The sequence below is a fragment of the Staurois parvus genome, unplaced genomic scaffold (assembly GCF_062004578.1).
Source record: "Staurois parvus isolate SC_StPar_1 unplaced genomic scaffold, SC_StPar_1.0 ptg000682l, whole genome shotgun sequence".
In the NCBI taxonomy this organism is placed as follows: domain Eukaryota; kingdom Metazoa; phylum Chordata; class Amphibia; order Anura; family Ranidae; genus Staurois; species Staurois parvus.
In genome coordinates, this window is record NW_028318478.1 from 12,440,672 (window position 1) to 12,454,295 (window position 13,624).

The 13,624-nt window shown below is 39.3% G+C and overlaps 1 protein-coding gene across 2 annotated transcripts in view; it reads left to right on the forward strand.

Annotated features, from left to right (window-relative positions):
• The window catches only part of THSD4 (thrombospondin type 1 domain containing 4), an 871,621-nt gene that overhangs the window by 799,503 nt on the left and 58,494 nt on the right, over positions 1–13,624 (forward strand). For both annotated transcript variants that reach the window (XM_089652473.1, XM_089652474.1), the window contains one exon: positions 9,228–9,403. In XM_089652473.1, the coding sequence (XP_089508599.1) occupies positions 9,228–9,403 (176 nt within the window). The remainder of the gene's footprint in view (positions 1–9,227; positions 9,404–13,624) is intronic.

Here is a 13,624-nt window from a genome sequence, read left to right on the forward strand (position 1 = left end):
ATTTTATCATTTTCTTCACACAACTAGAGCTTTCTTTTGGTGGTATTTAATCACCACTGGGGTTTTTATTTTTTGCTAAATTAACAAAAAAAGACAGAAAATTTAGAAAATTTGTTTCTGTTATAAAAGTTTGCAAATAAATAATTGTTCTTCCTAAATTTAGGCCAAGATGTATTCTGCTACATGTCTTTGGTGAAAATAACCCAAATTAGGATGTATTTTTTAGTTTGTATTAAAGTTATAGAGTTCACAAACTATGGGGTAGATCTAAATATTGATCAATACTGAAGTACTGACAGCCAATCTAATATCTTGAGGTCCAAGAATGTCAGAACAGTACAGATATCCTCCAAATGACCCCTTTTTGCAAAGTAGACAGTCCAACGTACTTCATAAGAGGCATGGCGAGTTTTTTTAAGTTGTATTTTTTTTGTCATTTTTCGCAAAATAAAAAAATTTAAAAAATTATTTTCACTATATTTTTTTACATACTGTCACCAGTGCCGTACAGTGTCATCATATAACTAGCATGGTGGTGATCAGGGACACTGACTGGTGACAGTATGAAAAAAAAATATATATATAATTTATTTTATTTTTTTTATTATTTTAAATTTTTTATTCATATTTCACTATGACCAAAGTAGTACAATGTTACCATAGTAACATTGTACTACTTTGGGGAAGTGATCAGTATTTTTTTTTTTACACAATAAATAATTTTGCTATAAGCAAGCATTTACCTGAATGACATTGATTCATTCAGGGGTTTTTTTTTTGTGCTTAGCTGTGATTTGGCCACGGCTAATCACATGATACAGCTGGGTTGTGATTGGCCCAGCTTGTGCATGTGATTGCTGTGACCATTCACAGCTAGACACACTAGTATACAGTGGATGGCATGAATGAAGCCATCCATTGTATAGAACTGTCATGTGACCTGCTGTGATTGGTCACAGCAGGTCACAAGGTACCGGCAACGGGGCCAGTACTCATATCTGTCATCGGCCGTGTCCAAGGTACACGGCTGGTGACAAATCGCACCACTGCGTGGCTCTGCAGGCGCGCAAACTGCGCATGCCCGAAAGGACGCCACATGGCGTCCACCTGGAAAGGTGAGGGTTTTTGCCAGCCACCATTCGGCCATAGGCCAGGTGGGAAGTGGTTAATAACTCTGACTAGGCTTTGGACATTCAAACATCTTCATGTCCAAACACAAAGATGCTTTAAAAAAAGCCCCTGCCAATCTCTGTAGGTGCAGACACTATGGAATATTTAAAATGGACCTTGCAATAAAATGCAAGGGCCACATATCTGGCTGTCTCCACTCTAAAATAAATTAAAAATTTTTACCTTACTCCCAGGTTGTGGTCACTTCCTGCTTCCTGTTACTTCATCACTGGGCTTCACAGAGAGATCTTAGGAAAGTTCAGTATCCCAATATTAAAATACTAAATACTAAAAAGAAGCTGCTGTGTTTTACAGGAGCATGGGATTCAAGACCTAACTCCCTAGGAAGACCCTCTGAAGTCACTTTTTCTTCTATTAGCACCAGGAAGGGGGGCAGATTGTGCTTTTTAGTGCAAGGTCCACTTTAATTCTCAAATGCTTTCACTTTCATTTCAGCATCTAAGCTCATTCTGCTCATTCCATCCCAACATTGGCTTGGCAACCTTCCTTGCCATACAAGAAGAAGAGGAGAGCAGAGTACTAAGACTGGATTGGAATGATTTAGGGCTTGTGTACACTTGAGCTAAAAAACGATGCTTTTACACACATTTGAGCTTTTTATTTTCTTTGCCTCTAAATGCCCCACCATGCTAGCCTATGTGTCCATGCACACTATAGATGTTTACATGAGTTTAGACAGGAAAAAAAACACCAAATTTGCAGTCAGGAGACGAGATTTTGAGCATAATAAAGGGTAATCAGCACCGAAATCTAATGTACCCCAATCATTCAGGGTTGCTAAAGAGGTTTATATATGTAAGGCAAGAATCCTGTTCCCTGGCACTGCCTAGGAATGAGGGTACATGCAACTCTCTCTCTTTCTTCCCAAATGCAGGAAAATGCTCAAAGCATCATCACATGGAGCAGAGGGAGGTTCATTAGTCTTGTGTAATCTTCAAACAAACTGACTAACACAAGGCTTTTTTCTTCACTCTGCTTCAGTGGGTGAATAGGGCGGGGAACTTCTTATTTGCCCTACATGACCAATGTGAAGGTTCCTTCACACCCTAGTTTCCAATAGTTAAAACCTGATCACTTGAAGAATCAAGTGAAGCATTTACCATTCCTATACTTTTTTTCACAGCATCATGTGTTTTACTACAGTACTTGTGCTCTTTAAACAAGGAAAATACATGGGCCTTTGAATGGTACATTGTCTGACACATGCCTCATATACTTAGTGTTAGAAGCAGTTTATATTTTAATAGCTATTTACATAATCACATCGTAAGCAGAGCGCTTCCAGTAACTACGGAAGAGATTAAAGAGGTCTCTAATGTACTTGTTGCCCATGTTCCAGCTTTCATTTGCCTAATTAAACATCAGTTACAGTAATATATGAAAGAGGTGTGAATATGGAAGAATATGCATTGTAGGGTTTCCATGAGGTCTGCCAGATGCTGAAGGTGTACAGTGCTTGGCATTGTGCCTTCTGCTGAACACCTGGGGAAAGTGTCACTTTCTAATTAAATACATTCAGCAGTATGTAATTTCTAACTAATTGTATAATACCTGGGTTCATTAAATCTATAAATGTTACTATAATTATTGCTTACTAGCATTCTTATGTCTGACCCTTGAAATGCTAAAACCATTGTTCAGTTTTTTCCATAAATAATGGCAATGAAAAAAAAAGATTGTCCTAATTAAAGTATAATTTTGTGAAATATGAGGCCCTATTAGTAATTCTATTTTAAACAATAACGTCACAAACCTTTTCTATCACTATTTCCTAGAAAAGGAGGTCATTTAGAAATGCTAATAGTTTGAAAGATTAATTGGTCACATCCCTGTCTGGCAAACTGATACACATTAATGATAACAGCAAAAGTCCAGAAGGAGTGTAAATGAATGCAATGGAACAAGACAAAATTTAGCTTTATTTTATTTTTTTCCCACATTCTCCAGTTTCTGCCTCTGTGATGCTATCATGGTGTGAACACCAACTTCTCAGACATCATTGTAATGTTCATTCAGAAAGCTTACAGATTTTCTACTAGTGTTCTTTTCCTTTGTTATCATGTTGGGTTGTTTGGAGAATACAGCAACTGTTCTCGCTACTCGATACACTTTGAGAGAGTTACAAAAAACAGAATCTTAAAACTCAACTGACATTTCAGTTTAAATCAGGTAAATTAATTCCAGGTGGATATAAATGGACAGACAGAAAAAAGAAAGGTCGGCAATGGTAGCCTCCATATTTTTCTCAGTACAGTTTCTTTTTGGCTGTAAATCAGCATGGTATATTTGTATGAGATGAATCCTGAAGCCTTATGTATAAATCATTCTTCTGGCAAATTTGAATCTATAAGGTAGAATAATGAAATAATGGTTGTATAATCCTTACAATAGCACACTGCACCCAGTGATACATATTGAAAACTTGCCTGTTGCTATAGAATCTGTCTTCAGATGGTTTCAGTTAAAAATAAAATATTTCAGTAGTTACAACATTCCATCTTTACTGTAATTCACCAGTGGCAACTGGCACCATCTTAACTTTTACAACTCTGGGGATTTGTTTTTTTAAGAAGACTTTTGGCATATTATAACAAAGTCAGTAAGTTACATTGTGCATTATTTTACAGTTCTGTCTTATATTAAAATAGATAGAAATGAGAGCTTTCAGTTAATGTGTATTTTATTTTAACTATTTCCGCTTTAGCACCTATATGCCCCTTATGAACTAGAGCAGTTTTTCTTTTTGTTTACAAACGTTTTTATTTTGCAAAATAGACTGTAAAACAACAGTACAGTTTCAAATGATATTAACAGCTAAAAAAGGCACTTTTGAAAAGTACAATACATACAATTATATTAATATAAGAAAGAGAGGAAATAGAAAAAAAAGTAAATTGCAAGTACATGAAATGTGTGGACGATTAAGTAGGCGAAACATTACTTCTGTCAGCAGTATATACCAGTCAATCTTCACTTGGGATGTTATTAAACATGTAATAAATGTCTATAATCCTTCCAAGATTCCCATTTTTTATCAAATAAGCGCATCTTATCCAATAGGGTATAATGAATACGTTCCATGAGCATCACAGCATCAACTCTATGCAAAACTGTGGTTAAGGGTACAGTGTTGGACTTCCAATGTGAGGCAATAGCCCACAAAGTGGCAATACAAATAGTATGTATCAATCTCATAATGTCATTAGAGACCCCTGGGATATGAGCCCCCAATAAACAGGTCTGTATAGACAATTGCACTGGGATACCCACCAATGAGGTAGCCACCTCAGATAATTTGCGCCAAATCGGAGATATGGTCAGGCAATACCAAAATATGTGAACCAAAGTACCTGTGAGGCCACAGCCCTGGAAACATAAAGGGGATGTTTGTGGGAACAATACATGTAGTCTTGATGGGGTATAATACCATCTGGTTAAAACCTTAAGGGCAGTCTCTCGAACTGAAAGAGATCTAGAACATATGTTATCCACCATGGAATCCCAGTCCTCATCTGAAAAAATGATACCGCTATCCTCCTCCTATTTTCGTCTATACTAGAGCAATTTTTCAATCACAAGCAAAGGGCAATGAAAAATACCCACATTTTCCAGCTTTACCAAACATGTAACTAATTTCCCTCCCTCTTATGTGAAAGTGTTGATTGGAAGCTCACATAGCAGCTATGTCACATGGAGATGGGGAGAGGTTCCTAACTCAATTTGAGTGGCTGGGGAAAGAAGGGTTCAGTATGGGCAGCCAGTATTAAAGAAAACAGAAATTATATGTGCCATTTGTTAGACCTCAGGAAGAAATACATGACAACTACCAATTAAAGTTCTTATATTTATTACAAACCCATTTATTAAAAGTGAATAAAAAACCCACTGCTAAAAATCTTTTTTATAACAAGATTATAGTATCTGTAATCAGCACCCTATGCACATGAAATTACATATAATTATATGCAAAGTATGAAAACCATGACCATCAATAGGTTTAACATAGTCGAGATAAAAGGAGAGTGCAATATCCCAAAGCATTTCAATATCTAGGCTTCCTCAAGGGCTCACAGGGTGCAGCTGATGAAGAGAGAGACACTGTAAGTTGCAACAGTCTATAAAAAACACAAGTACACATTTGTTCATGAACATGAAAAACATACAGATCTGATAATAGGAGTAAAATTATTATATGGTTCCTATTCATACCTGTAATGAAAAACTCCCAAGAGACAGCATCACAGAAAAAGAGGCATCACTCACAAAAGGCAATCCAGACATCATGTACAAGCAAAAAAGGGAACCATATGGGAAACACTAAAAAAGGACAAAATCCTCTAATAGAGTGTACACTGCATCAAGGCGTCTTACTTCAACAGAACAAAACAGATCCATGTGTCTTCACACAGCCACAAATGACAAAAGCTTCAAATCAAATATTGGAGGTTAGAAATGGTTGCACCTTCCCATCCCTTGCTGCCCCCATCTTCCAAATGCTGGGGGACTGTCGAGCGGTATATGTACCACTGCACAGGTGCCCAAAGTTGGATGTGCTATTGCTCGCAGTGGTGGTGGGGACAATAGGGGATGAAAGAACCAAACTCCTCCACCCATGCTGTTTAGCGTGGACAGAGGAATCTATTGATTTTCTTTTGTTCTGCCCAAAGGCTATGTATCTGTATGACTAGCCTTAGAACATAAATGTCTCCAGGCCAAGTTCTTCTGTGAATTACAAGCTGGCAAGTATGCGGTTATGTAAATGCTGTATGCTTCACTATAACCGCTCTGCCTGCTTAAACCAATTTTATAAGATGTCACCGATATTTTGATTTAGTATATGAATTGCTCATCTTTGTATGTATCGCACAGATCCACGCATTTGGAATCTATGTCTGTATTTCCTTTATTCATATTATTTGAGATTTACAATAGACATAATATTATTCATACACCCAATAAACACTCCATATCCTGTTTAAAGCTAACACTTTAAATCTAGTTGCTAAACAGCCATTCTCATTACTCCTTACAGCAGTGTGTATAATAGACTTCATTTCCAGCCTTAATAATTAGACTTTTATGTTACTCTCACATCATTTTATCCAGTAACCAGAGTGTTTACTGTATCTTCTAAACAAGGCAATATTTTAATAATGGAATAGAACACTATTAGAGGAGCTGTGTATACTTTCTGAGGGAACATTACAATGATGTCTGAATTGCTAGCCATCTATCTTGATAACATCATATGGGAAGAAACAAATCTATAAAAAAACAAGCTGCTTCTGTCCAAAAAATAGACTATTTTGTTATGTTCAAAAAAAAATCCTTTATAGTCTCTTGGCATGTGTTATCAGTAGGGACAAGGGGGTTCAGGTTGAACATATTTGGCCAATTCAACTGCCTGAACCTTCAGCTGATATTTGTACAGAAACATCAGTTGTAATCTGTCAGTTCGTGGTGGTTCAATAAAGGAAAATATTTGGTTTGGGTGTTTTTATTTACTCTTTACGTTTTATGAATATAAAATAAAGGGTATAGGGTACTTTGCAATGGACAAGGGAAGGCTTTTCTGCCCCCCCCCCCCAACTTTGCAAGGTACCCTCCCAATGTTGAGAGCATGTGGCCTGGTATGGTTAAGGAAGGGGTGCTGCATGCTCATTGCCCTCCCCCCCCTTCCTGGCCATTCAGGCTTTTATTAGGGGTACCCTACATTGTGTTTTTTTTAATTGTGTGCTAGACCTTTAGGAAAAAAAATAGTAAATAAAAATACCCACATTGTGAAAAAAATTCCTTTTCAGAATATGACAGTGACATAGATCCATGTTGATCAGGATGATCCACCAAATGATGATGTAGGCCTGCTAACACAACAGCCCACTGCGTCTGGTGATCTTTCCTGGATCTCCAGCCCTTTTGTTTACAAACAGAAACAAAACAATGGGGAATCTGTCAGTCAGTGGTGGTAGCACTACTGTGGTGCTGATGCTGCAGTAGTGCTAGTGTTGGCATTTTAGTAAGGCTAAAATAGTAACAGCGCTACTACTGCTAAACAACAGATCCCTGATTGGTTTGTGTATGTGTTTTTTAGGTTCTACTACCTCACAGCCCATAATAATATTCTGCCTTTAATGGAGTGTGCATGCTGAGGATTGTTCAGGGACATGATCCTTCCTTTTTTAAATATTAGGATTCCACCATGCAGAACTAAAGAGCATGCTCACTTTAATACTGGATGCCCCGGTAAGGGGCTGGGGAGGGGCCAGTAGTACCAGTGGGAATCCGAGAAGAGGAGGATTGGGGCCGCTCTGTGCTTCTATGTGTAGTTTGTAATAAACTGGTATATTTGTCTGTAAGGGGGCCATATTTTATAAGTACATGTGGCAGGGCCACTCGCCCTTCACATGGGGGTACCTTTTGCCTGTGCACGCTCACCAATGTCTGGGACCAGGCAGGGACCATGTCCATATGAAAGTCAAACATTATGGCAGTTTCATGGATTAGAGATAAGCCAGGCACTGTGTGTAGTGATATGACAAACAAAGTTTATTTGTAAAGTCCTCCTTCTTGTGTCACTACACACCCTTCTCTTTCTATTTAGGAGTGATACCACTGAGCCTATGCCCTCTCCACCTAACAAACCTCCACCACCTCACTCCCAGTGACAGAATTGGGTCCTACCGTGCACACAGTGCGGACCTCATGCGTTCACTTGTTAACTCATTCCATATCATCTGCCCAGGCTGCGGACCTCCATAGTGCAGGTTCAGTCCAAGTTGCTTGGGAAACAAACCATTGGAGAAGGAGTCAGGTCACTGACCCCCGTGTTACGTGAGGACCCATCACCCACACCAGGTACCATGCTTCATGACAGGCTGCTGTTCACCTTGCACCAGTTCTGGCAACTGCATGTTTCTTCCTGCTCCCCTTGCCGAGTAAACCTTTCAAAGCGGCTTTGCTCATACCTCACTTGTGCTTTACTGTCCCTAGTTCTTTCACATGCCAGGAACCATTATGCACCCCTTTAAAATCACTTCGGACCAGGCTTAGAACAGTTGATGCACCTTTGCTCAATATATTTGTAACACAGTTCAATGTAACATTCCCTGACTATCTCAACTAATCTGCCCAGGCATACCTCAGTAAAGTGATAGTTCATCTCTTTGCCCAGCATGATGGTTCTCCACCCTCCCAGTGCCTTCCGATGGACTGAAGGGCGCAGCAATCCCTCTAGGGAGCTCCACAATAATCATGGCATTTTCCTAAGTGGGACGAAGCTGCAAAACCCAGCCTTTCCCCTTAGTTTTATCACAGGGTGGGTATCCTGGGTCCAAAAATCTCAGGAACAGAGGTGCAGAACATTAACCCCTTCCCCAGCCTGGGCTATCAAACTGCCTAACTAATATATTGTAGGCAACCTGCCTACAGACAGATGCAAGCTTTGCTTTCTTCTGAGTAATGCAGAACAATGGTTACACTTACTGTTCATATCTCCTAATTCATGTAAACCAGTCAAAGCTGGCTACCTCAAAATATAGCACTCTCTGTGTACCTTTTATTTCATCAATTACTGATGAATGTTTGAGGTAAAATACAATATGCAATACAGTCATGGGAATAAAGTTTAGCATGTAATTGTAAAAGTTATATCAAAGTTCAATTTGTGCTCAGCATAGTTCATTATATTTTAAAATATGCATTTTTCTTATTTTGCGGAGGATTTGTCATAAGCTCGCAAGAATATTGCTGAAGATGAATGCCACACAATCTTTCTAGTGACATGTATAATTTTCAAGAGTCTCAAAGGCCATCGCAAAACCTGAATGAATTTTATAATGCTTTTATCATTTTCATCTTTATGGACTTTGCTTTGTGGTTGTATTATTCCCTTTTTTAACATACAAGCGTGATGACCTTTTCAGCAACAGCAGGTCATGTCTAATAAGGTTTTTTTCATGCTCTATAGCAATAAAGCAGCTTTATAGTTCAAAGGAATGCAATTTATCTTTGAAATTATTTCTATATTTTTCTGCTAGCCCTCCGAAGTCGATCGGGTAGATCAATCATCAATGGGAACTGGGCAATTGACAGACCTGGAAAATTTGAAGGTGGAGGAACAATGTTCACTTATAAGCGACCAAATGAAATATCAAGCACAGCGGGTGAATCTTTTTTAGCTGAAGGACCAACCAATGAAATACTGGATGTTTATGTAAGTACAAAATATTAGCTTTTAAATTCTACATCAAGGAACAAGAGTCTATTTGTGTAAAAGACTAGTATAGCTACCAATAGCACGAAACATTGACATAAGAAACAAAGCCTAGAGAACAATATGTATGATATGAAAGCTGGATGTACAAAATATGTGGACTGCTAAAATGGATTTAAATTGTGGCGCATAGTATACTTACTAGAAAGTGTAATGTCAGTTATTTTTCATATCAAGCAACAATGTGTCCTAAAGATAACTAGTAGAGATTTCCATAACCATTTCATCCAATTTTTGCACATGTAAAACTGCACATTATAAACCTGAAGGTTAGTTAAAACTCCAAATTATATATGTTGTGAAAGAATACACCCTGAAGAATAAAATGGTGGCAGCAAGGTCATGTGTCATTAGCGCATTGGCTTCTCTATCCCACCTTTTTTGGAAAAAGAATACACTAAAATGAATGCAAGTGCACACAAATGCAATAGATAACCACATTTTTGGTAAAATACGAAAGATGAGGTTATACAAAGTAAATAGAACATCTCAAGCCTTAAGATTGTGTGTGTCGGTAAAATGGCAACAAACTTTGCTACCCAAAATTGTCCAGCTCATCAATTTAGACGTAATCATGAATAACAAGCCTAGAATTATTTCTGTCCCTCCAGCGAGTGTGGTGATATATAACTTGTAGCACAATCTCCATTTTCATACATAAACTTTCCAACAAATGTGTTTATGTATGTGTACATGTGTGTTTGTGGAAGGGGGGAACTTTACAGTTTAATTTTGTTTTTTCATATGTTGTGCCAGGTTCTCTATTTTGAGAAATCAGTGGTCTATTACACCCTTGATGTTTCCCTTGCACTCCACTAAGCTAATGGAGCACAGATTCAGATTGTGCTCCATTAGCTCCTTCCCTGGCAGGCCTTGCCAGTGAAATGAATGATATGAACCAGGAAGTGACATATTACAGATCGCTTCCTGGTACATGCACCAGAGAGAGGATCAGCAAATGGAAGTTTGCTGAGCTCCCTGTGCCCTACCCAGTAGCACCTTCCATGGATGTCTTAGGCCTTCAGGAGGAACAACAGAGCCCGTGATACATGGTGGGGGTGTGTGGAATATATCCATGAAGGGGGGCATGTAGCATGATTGGGTGGCTTCTTAGTTGCCCAAATCACTTCCACCTGAAAGCCAACAGTCAGCCTAAATGTACACATAGCAGTGTTTTTAAAAACTCTTGATACCAGCGCTATTTATAAACAGACAAAATCTAAAACTCAGTTTATATAAAAAGATTGTGAACTCCTTCCCACCAGCTGTACGCATATATGCGGCCTCTTGATGGATGGGCCTCAATGCATATCCAAAAAAACCCAGAACTTTGCAGAGAGCGTGCACCGTGCATGCTCCTGGCACTGTTACAGGCGGCTAATGGAAAGCTCCCAATCTCTACTTGCGATTGGGAGCTTTTCGATCATGTGACAGCCAATCACAGCGGTCACACGATCAGAAACCCCACCCCACCTCTCAGCATCTGAAACCATTTATAGGGCCAGGAGGCGGCAGCGCCAAAGGGTTACTATTACCAGGTATGTTTATAAATGTTATGCATTTTTATAACCAAATTTACTTATATTTATGGACCTGTTCACATCAGGTGCATTGGGCTGTCTTTTCCACCACAGTCTGTATGCATACACAAAGCAATTTGCCTTGTTTACAGTTAGGTCAATTCACACCACTGTACTACACTGGCGTATGCAGCACTTTTTTTCACTATAGTGTCCTGCAGCACAATACACCACATCACAACGTTCCTGGCAAATATAACTGAACTGAATCCGAAATCCAAAAAACAATCAGTTTACTCCTTATATACAGTATACATAATGAGCAAGACATGCAAATCGCTCCTTTATGCCCTTGGGCGTCAATTATACATCTAGAACTGATGGCTTATTGAAAAAAATAAATCAATTATAACTACATAAATAAACTATGTAAACATATACACTATATGAGATATACACTGATCAGCCATAACATTATGCCCACCTACCATAACCTGTCGAAGCATGGACTCCTCTAGAGCTCTGAAGGTATGCTGAGGTATCTGGCACCAAGCTGTCAATAGCAGATCCTTAAAGTACTGTAAGTTGCATGGTGGGGCCTCCATGTTTTGGACTTGTTTTTCTAGCACATCCCACAGATGCTCGATTGGATTGAGATCTGAATTTTAAGAATTTTGGGGCCAAGTTAGCACCTCTAACTTGTTGTGTTCCTCATACCTGGCCACCTTTTCCTTTTGCGCTTTGGTCCAGTGCTGATGCCCATTGTAGGCACTTTTGGCTGTGAACACAGATCAGCATGGACACCATGACTGGTCTGCGGCTACACAGTCCCAAACACAATAAACTGTGATGCAACTTTGTGTTCTGATACCTTTCTATTGGAACCAGCATTAACTTTTTCTGAAATTTAAGCTACGGTAGCTCCTCTATTAGATTGGATTACATGGGCCAGCCTTTGCTTCCCATGTGCATCGGTGAGCCTTGGCTGCCAAGGACCCAGTCACCGGTTTGCCGTTTTTTCTTCCATGGACCACTTTTGGAAGGTCCTGACCACTGCAGAGCAGGAACATCCCACAAGAGCTGCTGATCTGGAGATGCTCTGGCCTAGTCAGCTAGACATTACAATTTGGATCTAGTTAAAGTCGCTCAAATATTTATACTTGTCCATTTTTTCTGTTTTCAACACATCAACTTCAGGGACAACATGTTCACTAACTGCTTAATATAACCCACCCACTTTCAGATGCCATTGAAACGAGATAATCAATGTTATTCATTTTACATCAGTCAGTTATAATGTTATGGCTGATAGGTGTATAGCACAGTTCAGAAAACAGAGCCATTTATCCGTCCTATGTACATCTGTTTGAAGAGCAATAGCCTTATAAGTGCATGATGTATATACTATGGTTTCTGCATTCACATACTGACCTGTCTAGCGGATCCAGTGACTGCCATCTTTGATACTGGAATCATCAAGTGTCAGGTGCTTCTTAGTTAGCCCAGGCAATTTATGGGTGGTGTTCCAGGGCAGCCCACATCCAGCTTCTATGATTGAAAGTGAAGCTATAAATCCCAGGATGTTTTACAGAACTGGAGACATCATTCTCATCTAGAAGAATATGATGGCCAGGGGGTGGGGCGGGCACACAAATAAATAAATCATTAAATAAATAAACAAAAAACATAGAAAAAAATATTTTGCCCCAATTTTTGTGTGCAGATGGGGTGCAGGAGGAGTGAAAGGATGCTCACTGCTTCCAGGGACTGAAGTTCCACTTTAATGTTCCCTTGAATGGTGCCCCATGTTAGGGGATTGTTAATCTACAACTTCCTTTGATAGCTAGCAATCAACACTATGTGCATCTGCTAGATGACCGTCTAAAATAAATAAAAAAAACCCCAAAAAACAGAGAAGAGTTTTTACTAAAACAGTGTTCCAAATAAAAGTCTTATATGTATTTTTTTTTTTTAAACCAATTTAGGCAGGCTGTAGTCAAGTTAACAAGGCATACTGACTAAATTTGTCCTCAGTATCTATGTTTCTGTGGTGAACTAGGAGTGCAGAGAGAGAGTGAGAGCACACAGAGGCAAATCACACAGAACCTGATGCGCAGGGTGTTGGGGTATTCTGGTACCGCAGAGTGAGGGGTTTAAAGAGTTCTTCTGGAGGGATATCGTTGGGTCCTGGTAAAGGTAGTGGTCTGGCAGGTACACCAGGTAGCATACAGTGGAAAAAGGAAAGCAGAGTGGCACCAGAAGGAGGCTGCTGGGTAAATTTAGGCTAAGGGGTACGTCCTGAAGGGCAGGCCACAGATTCAAATCCATACAAGTTACAAGTAGCAAAGGGTCCACAAAGAAGGAAAAAGGGGAGCCTGGTGTCCAGACAGAAGTTCATAATCCCATCACAGCATACACAGGTGCAGAACTATATGTCACAGCAGATCTAATATCTTTCTTGTCTCCTTCCAGCGAATTCTCAGACACTTTACCTTGAGCACAGGGTTGTTATATTATACCTAGAGTTTGGCCAAGTCCTCAGCCCAAATTGCCAGTGCCAAGGTATTGGGCTCTATCCTGGTGTCTTGTGCTTCCTGCTAAGAGGAGCCTTATCTCTAGACCCTTGTATGAGCACAGAAAT